This window comes from Canis aureus, chromosome 7, assembly GCF_053574225.1.
Source record: "Canis aureus isolate CA01 chromosome 7, VMU_Caureus_v.1.0, whole genome shotgun sequence".
NCBI lineage: Eukaryota > Metazoa > Chordata > Mammalia > Carnivora > Canidae > Canis > Canis aureus.
The window spans coordinates 6,451,755-6,469,550 of record NC_135617.1 but is presented as its reverse complement, the minus strand read 5'-3'; the positions used below and the strand labels follow the sequence as shown (position 1 = coordinate 6,469,550).

Here is a 17,796-nt window from a genome sequence, read left to right as displayed (position 1 = left end):
CATTCTTATGATCTAAAAACAAACTTTCTCTAAACAAACAAAAAAGTCAAAATAAAACCCTTCTGATAAGTCCTCCAATAAAACTGGACAGATTGGTTATGCACAGAACAGGAGGAAAATTAACATTTTTAATCTGTTGCACTTTTTGAAAACTTAAACAGATGCCTACGTGAAAAAGAAAAATCATGCAATTGAGGCAAACACAGAGAAAACCAATTGAGTCATTTACCACGAGTGTTTCTGCCATTCTACTCAACCTGGGTTCAACTTTTCAATCTTAAAATGTTACCTCCTTTTCTAATCTAGGCTTTTATTATTTTATGTAATTCATTAAAAAAAAAAAAGTCGCAAAAAGGTCGCCTCTAGAGAACAGACCCTGATTTTTTGTTTTGTTTTTAAGAACATGAGAAAACTGACCAATTATCCTGAATTTAGTGAAGGAACACTTAATACGCTTTATCATCTCAGAGGCTTGTAAGTGAGAAACCATCCACACAGAATATCGTTTGTAACTATGTGAAAAGCATCCTGGCTATCACTTTCCAACATGTAAAAATGAATGCAAGAAAAAAAAGCAAGTCTTTACTTGCGATTAACTGTAACTGTCTCATAGTTTTCCTAGAGGAATGCAGTTTCTGCTAAAAAAAAAACAAACAAAAAAACAAAAACTCTCTAGAAACACAATACTTGTTTACTCTTATTTGAAAATGGCTTTTACTTTAGTTCATCTTGTACAGTTTGGGCCCCAAATTCCACGCTTTCCAAGCCACCCCGAGCTGTGGCATGAACTCACAACGGGCTCGCAGAACCACCTACTAGGAGCCCACAATACAAAGGGAGGGTAAGTGTGCAAGGAAACCTGCACTTGCACCGGGCGGACAGTTGCAATCACAATGTTTTCTTACCTGGACGCTCTTCAAAATAAATTCACTTTTCTCTCTTACATCTTTAAAGGGACATCTCTTAGAAAGCATGAGCAGATGAGCAAGAAGTCTATTCAACCCATCCAACGAAGCCGCCGGGGGTGAAAGCCCGTCTGGTGGACGAAGAGGCGCCTCTCTCCCCCAACGAAGATCCTCGGTCTTTCTCAAGACCGTCTGCCTAATGCTTTCCAGCGCGGTCTCTCTAGTGCTCGGGTCTCTACTGCACAGCCCGTCCCATCTCACTTCACTGTCTCCTTCAGCCATGACAACCGGAGGGAGGGTCTCCTTGGGCCGCCTTCAGTTCCCCGTCGGCATGTCCCCACGAGCACTTGGTCACTTTTAAAACGAGGCACGTGAGAAGAAGAAAACCGGGGACATCGAGTCGCCGTGAAAACACAGCGGCCTCGGTGACATCTGGAACCACGAAGCGTCTTTTTGGACCGACGCGGGGCACAACTCACCCTTCTCTCCTACACGAAGGGGCAGGGCAGTCCTCTTGGCAGAGACACACGCACAGAAAAAGTTGGAAAGCTGAAACCCTGCAGCGCTGGCTTGGCCGGACAGGCCGCCTCGGGGAAGTGCGCTCCTCCGCCTCGCGGGGTCAGCGGATATCCTCACGTCGTGCAGCTGTCAAATCCCAGCTCTGCCCAGGAAGGCCGCTCGCAGTGGAAGGCGCCCCCAGCCATTCGGGGATTCTCGTCCGGGCGGCCACCGAGCTCCCGGGAGCATTCCCACCCCGCCCCTCCTCCGGCGCCAGGCCCTGCCCTCCGCAGCTCCGCCCTCCGCCTCGGCGGCCGGCCGGCAGCTGCCGGGGAAGCCTCGCCAAGCCCTCCTTGCTCGCCGGCCGCCGGGGTCGGAGACCCGGGCGCTCCTTGGAGGGGGGAGGGTGCGGGGTGCGGGGTGCAGGGTGCAGGGTGCAGGGCGGGGCAGCCTCTGCAGCCGCTGCCTCGGCTGCAGCGTTGGAGGAAAGCGGCCCCGGCCCCGGCGACGCCGGAACCCCGGGCAGACGCCACTTCTTTTCCTCTACCTGCGTCCTCGCCCACCGCCCGCTAAGCCGGACCCGCGCAGGGCCGGGCCGCCGAGCTGGCGCACAAGCGAGGCCCCAGGCGCAGAGCCCGCCCCTTCGCCCAGCCCCATCGGTGGGGCTCGGCCCAGAGGGCGGGAGGAGGGAGGGGAGATGGGGTCCTCACCCCCCTGCAGCCCCTCCCCTTTCTCCGCCCGGCATAAACCAGGAGCCGCCCCTGCCCCAGCGCCCTCTTCCCCGCCCAAGCAGACGCGACCCGCGGAGGCAAAGCCATTGGAAAGAGCCCCGCCCTCCGACGGGCTACCTCCGGACCCCAAGTCCGCGCCCGGCCGCCAACTGCAACCGGCTGCTACGCATGCGTGATGGCGAACAGAGCGCATGCGCCGAACGGACTTTTTTTTTTTTTTTTTTTTTTGCGTCGGGGGCGTTTCCGTCCCGTGACGTACGGATTCTCCAAGCTCGGAGCCGGGGAAAGAAAAGTTAAGAAGTACAAGTACAATGAAGCTATTACGGAGAGAGGCCGAGCACGGCCAAGAGGGCTTAGACACCTGGAGGAAACCGCATCCTCACTTAAGATCAGCTTGGAAAGAGTGACGGTGTCTTTATTACGCCAAATCCGAGATTGAAGAAGGCAGGGGTGGGGGTGGGATGGGGGGAGGGGGCGTCGTCGCATTGGCTTCTGGGAAGTGTAGTTTTGATGTATCGGCGCGTTCTGCGGGCGATAGAAACTACAGTCCCCAGGAGCCCCTGCGACGTTGCCCGTGGCGGCCTTCGAGCCAACGGTTAGCGCGGACGGAGCTTGGTAAGCGTCGATTTGGGGAGCGCTGGGGGGTTTCGGCTGCCAATTGAGGCTTTTTTTTTTTTTTTTCCTTCGTTTCCTCAGGGATTTTGGAGATCGAGGCATCTAGAAGATGGCCTCTTAAGTCCAGGGGGTTTTGTCCGGTGTGTCTGGGAAGGAGTAGCGCGGGCGCCCCGGGCGGAGGGCGCGTTGGGGCGTGAGGAAGGGATGCGGCGGGAATGGTGCCCCGCGCGCGGCCTCCGCTCGCACCTCTGCCGGGGGGACCCGCGAGGGCGGCCTTAGGTGACCCCGTGCGCTGGCCCTGGCGTCCGCCTTTGCGCGGGGGGTGTTGTGTGTTTTCTGCGCCCAAAGGAGATCCCGAGCAGAAGCCAGTTGTGAGATCCATTTTGCACGAGAGACTAAGGGGAAAAGAAGAAACCCCAGCATCCCTGGATGGGAACTTTGCAGGCCTTCCCCCCCCCCCCCTTAGGTGATGCTATTTAAAAAAAAAAAAAAAATCTCCCAAGATTTAGTATGTGTTTTTTTTTAAGATATTATTTACTTAATCATGAGAGACAGAGAAGCAGGCTCCATGCAGGGAGCCGGATGCGGGATTCGATCCTGGGTCTCCAGGGTCACGCCCTGGGCTGCAGGCAGCGCTAAACCACTGAGCCACCCGGGCTGCCCGATTTTATTTTTTATTTATTTTATTTTATTTTATTTTATTTTATTTTATTTTATTTTATTTTATTTATTTTATTTATTTTATTTTTATTTTAAATTATTTATTTATTTTTATTTATTTTATTTTTATTTTAAAAGATTCATTTGCATAAAAGGTTCATGTTTGTTTGTAAAAAAGTCGTACCTCTGGAGAAAAGTCAAGGTGTGAAGGGCCGTCCGGTTCGTCAATGAGATTTTAATTCTCCGCATGGTGGGATGGATGGCGTTTATTACACCAGTGGAGCCGTGGAGGGGCCGGGGCGGCTCAGTTCCCCGGGTGGGGAGTTCGAGCCCCGTGTTGGGTGTAGAGGCCACTTAAATAGAAACTTAAAAAAAAAAAAATGATAATGATAATAATAAAGTCAAATAAGTTATTTTAGATAACTTAGTTAAATTTTAAATTATAATGATAATAGTAAAGTCAAATAAGTTATTTTAAACAGCGTACTTAAGTTTTAAATTTAAATTCCGTTTTTGAATTTTAGAAATTTCTCCTTGTGAGGTGCTGAGTATGCAACAGGGGGAAAAGCCGCAGCCCCCTCTCCAGTGATGGCATCTGGTAGTAAAATACACAATTACAGTACACAGTATGGTAGCTGGCTATCTGGGACGTCTAGAAAGAGGGTCTCTTGGCTTAATCCTGGAAAGTCAGGGAAATTCTTCATCCCAGGGAAAGAAGACCGGAAGAAGCCTATGGTGAGGCTCAGAAGGGAGAGAGAGAGACAGTACTTTCAGGAAACTGCAATAAGCCAAAATCCCCTCTATTTTGGGAAGGGTAACTTCCTGTGTGTTGATCTACTTTGAAGCCGCAAAGAGACCAGCCCTGTGAATTTTCCGGATGGTTTCTGAGAGTGACCTGACCTTGGACAGATTTGACAGTTTAAATGAATTAGTCTGATTTGAAAAGGCCTTGCTACTTTTATGCTACTTGGTTTAAATCTGATTTAAAAAAAAAAAATGAACTTGTGAGTATGATTTCAAAAAATTTAAAAAGACATTCCTTTTTTGTCCTTTTTTGGGGCTCCTCCTCCTTGTCCAATGCATAGCGTAGTTTCTTAAATCTAGATCCCCTTTTGCCTGCATAGTTGAGTCTGCTCCCATCCATACACATGGTTCCACTGCCACCTGTGACTTGTAGACGTATAGCTCCATCCAGCTGTACCCATGATCTACGTAAGCACAGCCTTTTCCAAACTGCCGTAATCTGTTGCCAAGACCATTGTCATAGTGATTGTTCACTCTGGCCTTTCTCCATTAGTTCTCCACACTGGAGCCATACTGAACTTTTTGAAATGCACGTCCTGGCCAGACTTTTCTCTTAAAATCATTCATTGCTGTCTCACTATTCTTAAGGCAAAACTTGTTTGTAAAAAGCCTAATAGCCTCTGGTCTCTTTCCACCACTGCAGCCTCACTTCGTGTATCTACCACTCTCCACCTCTCGCTACTTCAGCCATACAGATCTTTCTTTAGTCGCTGGTTTTCCTATTTCCACCTAATTTCAAATTTCCAACATATCTGTTGAGTGCTATGTAATGGGACAAGTACATATGTCATTGAGCACAATATACATTGACACTTGAACAACATGGATTTGAACTGCACAGGTCTGCTTACAAATGGATTGTTTTTTGATAAATACAGTACACTAGTGTAAATCTATCTTCCTTATGGCTTTTGTAATAGCATTTTCTTTTTTCTAGCTTACTTATTTTAAGAATACTGTATATAATATGTATACAGAGTATGTGTTGCTTATGTTATCTGCAAGGCTTCTAGTCAACAGTAGGCTTCTAGTAGTTAAGTTTGGGGGGAGTCAAAAGTTCTATGGATTAAAAGTTGTGGGATTTTTTTTTTTACTTCCTGGTGGGGAGTTGGCACCTCTAACCCCCCACGTTGTTCGAAGGTCACCTGTACAAAAGTTCCTACTCTCATTGAGCTTACATTCTATTAGGGAGAGATCAACAATAAATATATAATATATGAGGCAAATGAAGACAAATGTGGTAGAGAAAAAATAAGAGCCAACCAGGAAGGGGACTATGAAGTACCAGATTGTGTGTGTGGGGGGGAGAGGGCAAGGTTCACTTTTAAATAAGGTTGTCAGAGACCTAATCAAGAAGGAGACATTTGAGGGAATATGAAGTAGAAGGAGGAATAAGCTGTGCCGAGCCTTGGAGGAAGAACGTTCCTGGGAAGAGAACAGCCAGTATAAAGGCCTCTGGGCAGGAGCAAAGAAATAGCAATGTGACTGGAGCACAGTAAGTGCAGGGGGGGAGAATAACTTGAGGTCACAGAGGAAGGAGGTCACATAGGTGGTTGAAAGGACCTTGACCTTTAACTGAATTAGGAAAGCCATTGGAGGGCTTAGAGCAGATCAGTTGCATGATCTGACTTTTCAAAATGATTACTTCTTTGAAACTGTGTTGAGCATAGATTAGGGAGAAGCGAGTGTAGAAGCAGAGACACTAGTTAGGAAGCTAAAGTGATAATCCAGGTGAGAGATGATATTGGTAGCTTGGACCAGGGTGCTAACAGTGGAGGCAATGGGAAGAGGCCCATAGTCTGGACCTGTTGTGTTTGTTTAGCTAACAAGTTTTACTGATAGATTGGATATGAGGTGTGAGCGTATAGGAGTCCAAGATGACTCCAAAGTTTTTAGGCTAAACAACGAGAAGAATGGAATTGCCATTTCATGTTGTGGGGATGTCTACAGATTTGTGTACAGAGGTAAGGAGATGGAAATCAAGAGTCTTGTTTGGCCATGTAAAGTTTGAGATGCCTCTAAGATATTCAAGTAGAGGTATGGAGTAGGCAAGTTAGGTAAAAGAGCACAGAGATGAGGTAAAAGATCTGGCTGTAGACAGAATAACTGGATTTCACAGTAGTGTTTTAATAGCAGTTAAAGCCAGCGTATAGTTGGTATCACAAAAAGAGGTACTCCGTAGGGTTTGGGTTGATCTGGAGTCATCTGCAAAGGCGACTATGCAGGAGCAGCTAGGGAACACAGGACCCACAGAGTGTGGTGAAAGTGGTCAAGGAGTACTACGTATGTGCAGTGCTGCTCTGGATCAAGTGAGATAAGGATTGATAATTGAGCACTACATTTAGGGGGTCATTGAGGATCTTGAGAGCAGTTTTGGTTGAGTAAAGAATATAAAAGTCAGGTGAGCATTTTATTTAAGAGAGAATGGGAGAAGAACTGGAGATAGTGAGTATAGAGGCAGTATGTGTACTGTGTTCTTTGTTCAGACTTCTTTAGCCTGTCTTTGACTCCCGTTCCTATAGATCTTAACTCACATACCACTTTCTCAGTTTACCTGATCTGAACAAATGTCTCTATTATAAATATACTCTTATTTTACCATATGCCTCTACTTGCGAATAAGTTACAAATGTAGTTTTATACTGCTCTGTGATAATTTTATGAAAATGTGTCTGCTGCTTTTTAAAAATTTGTTTATTATTTGAGAGAGAGAGAGTGCCTGCAGGGGAGTGGGAGAGGGGCAGGGAGGGGGAGAAAGAATCTCAAGCAGACTCCACACTCTGTGGAGCCTGATGTGAGGTTTGATCTCATGACCCTGAGATCATGACCCGTGTTGAAATAAAAAGTCAGATGCTTAACTGACTGAGGCACCCCAGTGAGTGTTTCTAAAGCTTGAGCACAGAAAAGCAACGACAGTGCTGATATTTGCTCATCATCCCCAGCTCTGAGTACAGTGCTTGGCATCTAGTATGAACTTCGTACATATTTGGTGGATCAGGGGAAGAAAAATATGTCACAGAATTTTCAAAGGTATTGCAGTATTTACCTATTGTTTACAAAAACACAAGATAATTGGTAGAAGAAGGTACTTTATTGATGAAGACATTTTAGGAAATGTCTTTTTAAATAGATTTTAATTATTTGAGAAAGAACTCACATAAGTCGGGGTGGGGGAGGGGCAGACTCCCTGCTAAGTCGGGGGCCTGGCACAGGGCTTGATCCCAGGACCCCAGGATCATGATCTGAGCTGAAGGCAGATGCTTAATGGACTGAGCCACCCAGGCACCCCAGAAGATTTGTCTTAAAAGAGAACTTTTCTTGCTAGTGAATTACAGTGCTCACCCTCATGAAATTGAATTTGCTAACATTTTTACCAGATTTCTACATGCCTTATGTTGTTGCAAGATAGTAAAATATATAAAGAAAAAGTATAACATATATAGAGGAATTGCTGCTTTAAATGAATGGTGCATTGATCAAGGAAAAAGCTGACTGGCTGGTCTCTAAGAAGCCTTTATTATGAAATTCATTGATGAATTTACCATGGAAAAACAGCACTCCAAAGTCTTATGGGCTTAGAATCACAATTGGGCTAAGTGTGTGAGAGTTTGTGAGACATGGAAATTGTCTGTTGTGTGTGGGTGTATGTGAGAATGATGAATTTATCAGAATGCCAGTTTATTAATGTGCTTTGAGGCATTTGCCAAGTAGATAGCATCTAGATTCTCCAACCAAAGAGTTTTCTCTGTAAGAAAATTACATGAAAAGTCATCTCATTGCTTAGGAACTTGGAATCAGAACAAAGGAAGTTTACATACTGTGGTCACTTAATAGCACATATACTATATATAGCATTAAGAGGGATGGAAGCCAGATATTTACATTCATTTGTTCAGTATTTATTGAAAACCTACTGTGGACAACTCTGTAATGGGTGATAAGTATACAGTAGCATTCTTAAAAAGCACCTGTTCAGAATTGCCCTTAAGAAGCATTCAATTTAAGTGGAATATAGACCATTCTTTGAAGAAGCTTGTCTGAACGGTGAGGGATAGACATAGGGTAGTAGCTGAAGGTCTATATGAGAGATCATGAAGAAAGAATGATGTTTAGGAGGTAGAATCAACAGAATTTAGTGACTATTTGGATATGGGAGATAAAAAAAAAAAAAAGTCATGGGTTGACTACTATCCAGATGGTGAAGCCTAACTCCTTCCATTAATCAGAGTAGGGAGTATACTAGAAACACCAGTCTTGGGATGGGAAGTTACTGAGTCCAGGTTTGGACATGTTAATCATCTTTTTGAAGGACTTACAAGTCAGGCAAGTGAACAGTACCTAATACTGCTTTGGAACAACTTGCACAGGAAACCTTAACTGTTGTTGAGAGGTACAGTTACATATTCAAATCGTGAACAGAGCATGGACCTCAGAGTCTCAGAATCTTAGATTTGAATTCTAAGTCTCTGTTTTGCTAAGTGTGTGAATTTGGCCAATTTTTTTAACCTCCCTAACCTTGGATGTGGGAGATGAGATAGCCTTAGTGTGATGTGTACAAGGAAGATAATTCCCTCCTTTCCAACGACTATTGTGACGGTTTAATGAGATAGTGTATATACAGTTTTTAGATTAGCATCTGGCATATATTGATATTCAAGAAATAGTATCTTTTAAAATAACCATCTTTTGGGGTGCCTGGGTGGCTCAGTCAGTTAAGCATCCGACTCTTGATTTCAGCTCAAGTCGTGATTTCAAGGTCTTGAGATCAGTCAAGCCTTGCGTAGGACTTTATGCTGGGCATGGAGTCTGCTTAAGATTCTCTCTTTCCCTCTCCCTCTGACCCTTCTATCCTCGGCAACACTTGTAGCAAATAAATAATCATCTTTATGTAAAGTAATATTTGTCCTTCAGTTTGATTGAGATTAACAAAATGTTTATAAAGTGCTTTGTATTTGAACTTAAGAGTGCTGTTTTGTATAATCCTATCATTGCCAATATTTGCTAAGATTTTATAATGGGTCCTTGAATTATATTTCATTTTTCTCAAATTTATAATTTATTTTAATAATATTTTGTGTTTTAAGCTTCTTAATTGGGAAAAGTTATAAAAAGTAAAAATATGGTAATTATTTTTCTCATAAAATAGCATAAAAGATTGTATTTCTGAGCAAGGACTCCATATCCAGCTTTATCATAAAAATTACTAAAAACACCGTAGTTCATCAATAACATACCTGTATGATATGAAACATTTGAAGAATTATAGTTCAGGGAAATATAATTACTCACATAAGATTTTATTTAGTATGATACAGTTTTACATTGTTTAGAGTTCTTTTTTTTTTTTCATTGTTTAGAGTTCTTACTTTCATATTGCCTGTCTTATTTTTGATACAACAAATAAAAATGTTATGGAATTTAGAAGAACTGCTTTCAGTTGGTAAATTTTCATAAATACATTGAGAAGACTGGGAAATAGGATTGTACATGGCTGAGAACACATTAAGATGTTTTGCTAACTTTGGGGAGAAGCAGCATAGCAATTCCATGAGACCATTGACTTTGAAGTTAGACATTTAAATTCTTGTCTCTGTCATTTACCTTATACATATTACTAACCTTTCTAAAACCCCATTTTCTTTACCTTATACATATTACTAACCTCTCTAAAACCCCATTTTCTTTATCTATAAAACATTGTTTACCTTCTTAACCTGCATTTACAGCGATCACGTCAAACATAAGTACATATTAGTTCTCATTGTGTTACCAACCATGTGACTTGAGTTGCATATTTAATCGGGAGCCCAATATGAGGGGCCCCTGGATGGCTCCATTGGTTAAATGTCTGACTTTCACTCAGGTCATGATCTTGGGGTCCTGGGATTGAGCCCCATCTCAACTCCCCACTCTGCAGGGAGTCTGCTTCTCCCTCTTCCTCCGTCCCTACCCCTGCTTGTGCTCTTTCAAATAAATAAATACAATCTTTTTAAAAAAGCACAATATTATGAATTCATGGAAAGTGTGTACTATTACCTAGGAGATTAATAAAATCTCTAAATTTTCCATTCAATACCTCCTACTGATTTAGATTTGTAAAAGGCTATAAAGGTAATTAAATTAGATGCTAATTTGTGATTGCTGTTGTGCAGTAGTATCACAAAATCACTCCCATTTCATGGAACAAAAGACAAGAAAGGAAAATAAAGGGAGAGGGATAGAGAGAGTCTTAAGTGAAAGATCTTCTTTTCTTTTTCAGAAATTAATTTTGTAATTGAAAAATATATATTCCTAATGAATCTTTAGATAAGAAGTAAAGGAAGGCCTATGGTTACTTTCTCAGGTGATTTATTCAAAGACCTTTTTTTATTGAGGTATAATTGACATATAACATTAGTTTCAGGTTTACAAGATAATTATTTCATATTTGTATATATTGCAAAATGATCACAATAAGTTTGGTTAACATCTGTCACCATCCATAGTTACCATTTTTTTTCTTATAATGAAAACTTCTAAGATTTGAGTTTTGCCTCCAAGTGCTTACTTGGTTTTTCTTATTTTGGCTTATTGGAAAATAGCTTATCAAGTGTTATTTGTATATATTGGGCGTGTATATGGGCATGTGTGTGTTGCCCAGTTGAATCATAGACGCTTTTCAATTTGAATCTTCAGATTTTATTTTTAAGATATCGCTAACAAAATTTAATTTGAATTCTTCCCTAACAAGATCGATTTGAATTCTAATTTTTCAGCCTTTTAAAAGCCTATTTTCTGAAATGCTCTCATATATACTATTCTCAGAATACAGTTTTTTCTGTGTGTATTATTTCTATCTTTCTGCAATAAATGAATGAACCACTTATACCAAGTTAATTCTTTAATATGTTTTCCAGTTCTTCTGTCTTTGGTGTCTCCAATTTACTGTAATGTGCTTTGAATGTCTAAATCTCCAATATTTCTGGCAAATTTTAATATATTTTTAAAAATAAAATTGTTGAATGTATTTATTTTGCCCTTATTGAAAGATTTATGAGCCAGCTCTAACATGTATATATAATTTATGACATAAATTTTAGAAACCAATCTCATTGCTGGCTTCATTCTTTTTTTTTTCTATTCTGTTTTTCTTACCCACATGTTTAATGTGAATATATACATATATCGGTAAGATATTAAAGTTTTGTGTCATTTAAAAAAATATTAGGGCAGCCCGGGTGGCTCAGTGGTTTAGCACCTGCCTTCTGCCCGGAGCGTGATCCTGGAGACCCCAGATCCAGTCTCACGTCAGGCTTCCTGCATGGAGCCTGCTTCTCCCTCTACCTTTGTCTCTGCCTCTCTCTCTGTGTCTCTCATGAGTTAAAAATAATAATAATAAAAATAAAATAGTATATTTCTTGTTATTTTTTTAAACCTAGTTATCTTTATAATTTGTTTTTTTCCTTTACAGCATGGATCATCCCCTCTCCCCCACTCATTCTTTTCCCCAGACCAGATGTTTTCATTCATTTAGCTCATCTTTATTGAGCCATTAGGGAGGACATACTAGAAATACAAAGACGAATAAAATAAAGTTCTGGCTCTTGAAGACCTAATTCACTGATTTTTTTTTTTTTCCTGACTCACTGATTTAGTAGGGGAGCCATCTGTAAAGGATACCCCCTCACATCTTTATGTAATCTAGAGATCCATGATCAGCACTTTGCATTTACTTATTTAATTACATGAGAAGAATATTCTTAATGTATATTTTTATAAAGACTATTCATTGAATCTAAGATGCCAAAGATTGTAAGGCACAACACTACAATGAAAGACAACATGTTGCCAAGTATAATTTAAAGGTAAATCCTGTATGGAAGTAAAATGTATGCAGTACATTTGTGAATAAATGTTTGTTAACTGTAAGACTCAAATGTATTTTGTTTTATGTATTTCTACTACATTAATTGATTTGAGGGCAACAAATGCTTATTGAATAACTACCATATAATAAGTCCAGTGGATGAGAGAATAATGAATAAGATATGATCCTTTACTCTTGAAGAAGACAGATGTGTGCAGAAGACAGATGTGTGCAGACATTGCTTAAACAAAATTATGTTTGTTAAGACAACTAAATTAAATCACAGAAACTATAATAAATATATTAAAGATAATGCTAAATTAATGACCACTGATGGCTAAAAGTTATGCATTTCCAACTTCAAAAACCATCTATTGTTAATATTTTATTCTTTCATTGTCAGAGGCAGTTGAGGGATTAGTGGACATGAGGGAAAATGGAAAGAAATATTTATTTGGGGTTAATATATGTCTATTTTTTTAAAGGAAAGAATAGACTTTGTTTTAAAGATGTTTTATGTTTTTCTCAGTTATCTTCACAGGAGGTCTATTTCAAGGGAAAACACTTCTTTTTTAATTTTTTTATTTTTTATTTATTTTATTTTATTTTTTTAAGGGGAAACACTTCTGATAGTTGTAATGTTTGCTTTGGAATGTTTACAAATTGAATTATACTCAGCCAAACATGTTTCTCTGTGCATGGATCTTTTTATACAAGGGGAAAGTCTCAACCTTAAGTTGGCTTCTGTCTGCTATCAGCAGCTGTATTGGTTGGTCCACCCACTGTCAGTGTGTGCACTTAGTGAATGAAAACTTATTTTAATTTTGCCTTAAATAAATAGCACTAAGGGGGGATCCCTGAGTGGCTCAGCGGTTTAGCGCCTGCCTTTGGCCCAGGGCACGATCCTGGAGTCCCAGGATCGAGTCCCGCATCGGGCTCCCGGCATGGAGCTTGCTTCTCCCTCCTCCTGTATCTCTGCCCCTATCTCTCTCTATGTCTATCATAAATAAGTAAATAAGTAAGTAAGTAAATAAATAAATAAATAAATCTTTAAAAAAATAAATAGTACTAAGAAAATGACCCCCTTAGTTTTTTTTTTTTTTTTAATCTGAGGCTAAGCATAGGGAAAAATTGAATTAATTATGATTTATGGTAAAAACAGTGCAGAAACAGAAAGGGCACCACATTTAGAGTCTGGAGATGTAAGTTTGAATTCTGTTTTTGCCACTTATTACACATATGACCTTAGATTATAAAAGATTGTTTTGCCCTGGTTCCCTCATGTGTTCAAAAAAGACTATAATGCTAGTATGCCACTTTGTAAGGCTAAGTTAAGATTTGATGTATAAAGGTTTTGTAAATTACAATACTTTTCAAGTGTTAGTTGATAATTTTAGATTTTGCCTTTTAGTACAGATATGAAGAATATACTGTATAAGACTATATAAATTTTAAAGAATTGAGTTTAGTGGCTTTGATTTATCTGTATTTATATGAACTTTAATCAAAGAAGGATGTCATTTGCTCCCTATTAAGCATTTCAGAGGCTTTTTTTTTTTTTTTTTTTTTTTTTCCTAAAGAGAGGGAGGGCAGAGGGAGAGGGAGATAGAATCTTAAAGAGGCTCCACACCCAGTGTGGAGCCCAACTCAGGCCTCACATGGACTCGATCTCAAGATATGAGATTATGACCCTGAGATCATGGTCTAAGTGGAAATCAAGAGTCAGATACTTAACCAACTGAGCCACCCAGGTGCCTGCCTGTCTTCTCTGTCTTTTGATGGGCTGTAATTTGTAGCTGATAGGAAGTTTTAAACTAAAGGATAAAAGTTCGTCATATTAAAGGAGGCTAGATTTCCTAGCCAGTTTTGGTCTGGCCTGGACTGGCAGACCCAGCCAACTGTCATGATGAAATCAACATTGGAGGGTCAGCCCTCTACTTTATGGGAGGCACCAAATTTGTACTAGTTTGAAGCAAGTTCAAGCCCTGAGTTGTTTAGGATTTCATTTATTTCACCCGAAACTGTGACCTCTTCCTCTTTCCACCTCCCTCTCTTAGCAAAAATTCTGGCATATGTTAGACAGTCAGCAAATACCATTGGAACTGAAATGGAATGAAAACTGAAAATTATGTCAATTCCTAACATTAGCGTTCCTGAAAAGTCATCTCAATATTATATGAAGCAAGTTATGCAGACACAGTCACAGGCAGCCTCTGTTTGGATGCAAGGGAAGTTCTTAGGAGCAATAATGATCTCGTGTTTAGCCATCATAGGGTCTTTTCGATGCCTCTTGTATTTTGGCTGTTAGGGATATATTGGAAGGTTCTCAGCACTTTCAGCATTTGGCACAGTCAGCTAAAAGTAAAGTATGCACATTAAAAACTGCTGAAGAACTAGAATATTTAAGCAGAGGCTAATACCAATTTTCATAGGTGCACTTTAAGTAAAATATGTTTTGATTATCTTAATTAAACTTCTACCTCAGATAGGCAGGCAAATCAAGTTTTGTCCTTTTGCCCTCCATGCTATTCAACAACATATGCTGTTTCTCATGTTAATGCCTTAGTAGCTGTGCCAACAAGTCTAGTTTGAAAAAAAGTAAGGACTCAGTGGTGTCTCTTTACAGACTAACTTGTCAGCAACTCTGCCCGTCAGTAGATTACTTCGGCCCTTTTGTGCACAGTTGTTCACTTCAGATATATGGATCAGAAGTTGGTATGGTTAAGATATTGCAGCTTGCTAGTAGGTGTAAGAAAGTGTATAGGTACACAGAGGAGAGTTAATTAGCCCAGCTACAGGGAGCCAGGAAAGGGAAAGCTTCATGGACAGATTAACTGGTAAACTGTGTCTTCCATGGCAAGGATATTCTAGGAAGAGAGAACATGCTAGAAATGTGTTTGCATAGTAGAAGCAAGAGAAAGAAGCAAGGTCATGGAGAGCCTATATGCCCTAGAACATGCTTAATCGTTATTTTGGAGGCAGTGAGGAGTCACTGAAGAGTTTTAAGCATTGAAGTGGCTTAGCTGGTCATAATTTTAAGTAGATCACTCTGGAGGCAGAGTAGAGGATAGTCCAGTGGAACAAGCTTAGTAGCAGGGAAATCACTTTAGAAGGCCATTGTAGTAGTCCAGGCAGAAAAATAAGGGCTCAGTCAGTGGCGGTGAAGATGGAATAGTGTAGGTGATTCAGGAAGTGCCTTAGGTGTTGAAATCCGTCGGACTTGAGCATTGGGGAGTAGAGGAATAATAACATTAACTGTGATTAAAAAACAGTTTTTAGGGGGAAGATGTATTAAATTTTAAATACGAATTTGAGGTGCTTTTAGAACATTCAAATGTATGTGAGCTCTTAAAATTCAGACAAATGGTCATCAGTACTTGATAAAAAATTTAACCATCTTAAGCAGAAATAAAGAACAAATAAATCAGAGCAACCCCCAAAGTAGTATTGTCACTTGGGAAGAGCTGGGTATAGAGAAGGTATTAGTTATACAAGTCACTTGGGAAGGGCTGGGTATAGAGAAGGTATTAGTCATACAAATTGGGTTTGTACTGCAGCAGTGTAAAGTTACTGTGCTAAGTAGGTTAAAAATTGTGGGGAATGGAGCATTCTATTTTGTGAAAAGTCATCTTGTATGCTATTTATGGATTACCTATTTAGAGACTTTAGGATATAATATGGCCTAATAGTAAGACAATACTGGATATAATTTGGGTTTTGATAGTTCAAAAGGATTTTAGGATTTTGAGGTTTCTCAGTGTCATTATGCACAGCGGTGATTATACTGGCAACATGTTAGGTGTGATATCCAAAATATAAAGATTTTTAGATATCAGTAAAAACTAAGATTTGACAGAGGGTAGCTATAGTTGTAGTGAACATAACGTAATATATAAACTTGTTCAATCACTATGTTGTATATCTGAAACTAATGTAATACTGTGTGTCACCTATACCAAAAAAAAAAAAAAAGTCAAAACAGGAAGAAAAAATATTAACTAAGCTTTATTGAGTTCTTGGCATGAGCCAAACTATATTCTAAGAACTTTATGTTGATTCATTACATACAGCTCTCTGAAATACATAGGTAGTCTTAGTATTCACATTTGAAAGATGGGGGAAAGACAGAAATTTTAAGAAACTTGCCTCCGATTACACAGGATTCATCCTCAGGGAGTCTCGCTGCAGAGCCCACCCCTTAACCACTATGCATACTGCTTTCTCAAATAATATAGATTTCAGGTACATTTGCTTATAAGAGAGAATGGAAATATGAAAATGTATTTTATGAATGAAAGTTCCTATAAAGGTAACATTACTTGAAATGTGAAGTTGTAAGAACTTCAGGAATAGTTCATTGTCAAGAATATATATTTAATTTAACAGGAGTATTATTACAACCTAACAAGTCAGAAGCATTAGGGAAATGGAAATACAAAGAGTTGAATTATTATAGGGAGTGAAGGGAAGAGTTTATGGCAGAGATTAATATTTGTAAGGGCAAAATTATAAGGAAACAAACTCCAAGAAAAGAATGACAGTTTATTATCACTGCTTTTTCCACCACTCTGTTTACATAATACTTAATATTTTTCAAAACTAAGAGAAACAAAGTGATATAACTGGGATTACATGCTATAGAAGTGTCAGAAACAGGAAGAAAACTAAGCCTGCTGATTCAATCCACAGCCCTTTTCCATTATGTCACACTCCTTAGTGAAGCCATGCAGATGCAGTCTTATCCTCAAGTCTGTAGAAATGGAGTAGGAAATGCCTCAGCAAGAGTTAGTCTCTCATCACTAAATCCAAGAGAATAGCAACAGATTAAAGGGATGTAATGGTAGAGAATGAACCAATGGTGCTGTAATGAAAAAGATTACTATGTTTCTAGAATCTAATGAATCTTTTCCTCCGTTGCCTGCTGATCGATGTGTAGGACAGGAGAGTCGCTAAAGAAAAGTATGTAGGTATATAAATAATTGTCTTTCATTTTGATCTCAAGACACTGCTGTGGTTGTTATCTTCAGAGAGGGAAAAGCAGTAGACATGGTTGGGAATCAGCAGTCTAGGAGTAGAAAATGTTTTACTTTTATTTTGTGCTCTTCTAACTTGTTTAAGTTTTGCTACCTGCAAAAAACATATTAATAGGGATTTCTGTATAGTGGGATTATAGACCACTTAAATTTTTTGTTGGATATTATATAGTACACAAACTATACTAACAAGTTTCATCTGAAAAGTTACTGCTAAGTAGGTTGACAGTAACAATGGATTTTCCATAGATCCACCTAGAAACTATTTGTATAACATGATTAGAACAGCAGTGGCACTATAAAACCAGTATTCCCTTGTTTCTGTGGAAAAGTGAACATTAAATTCTAGATAAGGATGTGGGATGGTTCATTTTCCACAGTCTTAGAAAATCCCTATACTCACATTTATACATACAAGCATATATTTGGTCCTGGGATAGGAAACAGTTTTCCTAAATGAAAAATGCTCTGGCAGGGTATGGCAAGAGTGGGAATCCAATTTGAATTCTTGTATTAGTTGCTTTAAACAGGACTGTAGGTAATGCTGTGAGAGGGATTTAAGGACCTTTACCCACTAAAAGCAAGGAGAAGCTAGCAGTTGAATAACTGATTTCTTTGTAAACTTTTTTTTTTATTAGGAAACTCTTCACAGTAATCAGTTGGTGCTTATTGACATTCTCAAAACATTTTAGTCTTCTAATGAT

General features: G+C 39.8%; 2 protein-coding genes across 6 annotated transcripts in view; one reads left to right on the top strand and one right to left on the bottom strand.

The window, feature by feature from the left end:
- The window catches only part of SESN1 (sestrin 1), a 98,519-nt gene extending 96,856 nt beyond the window's left edge, over positions 1-1,663 (bottom strand). Inside the window, exon 1 of the mRNA XM_077902845.1 lies at positions 906-1,663. Coding sequence (XP_077758971.1) covers positions 906-1,187 — 282 coding nt within the window. The 5' untranslated portion in view covers positions 1,188-1,663. The remainder of the gene's footprint in view (positions 1-905) is intronic.
- A 937-nt stretch (positions 1,664-2,600) lies between these two features.
- CEP57L1 (centrosomal protein 57 like 1) overlaps positions 2,601-17,796 on the top strand; it is a 69,094-nt gene continuing 53,898 nt past the window's right edge. For 2 of the 5 annotated variants that reach the window (XM_077902850.1, XM_077902848.1), the window contains exon 1: positions 2,605-2,749. The gene's annotated coding sequence lies outside the window, so the exon portion shown is untranslated. Of the gene's footprint in view, positions 2,750-17,796 lie in introns of all 5 variants that reach the window. The other 3 variants (XM_077902847.1, XM_077902851.1, XM_077902849.1) reach the window with 3 other exon arrangements.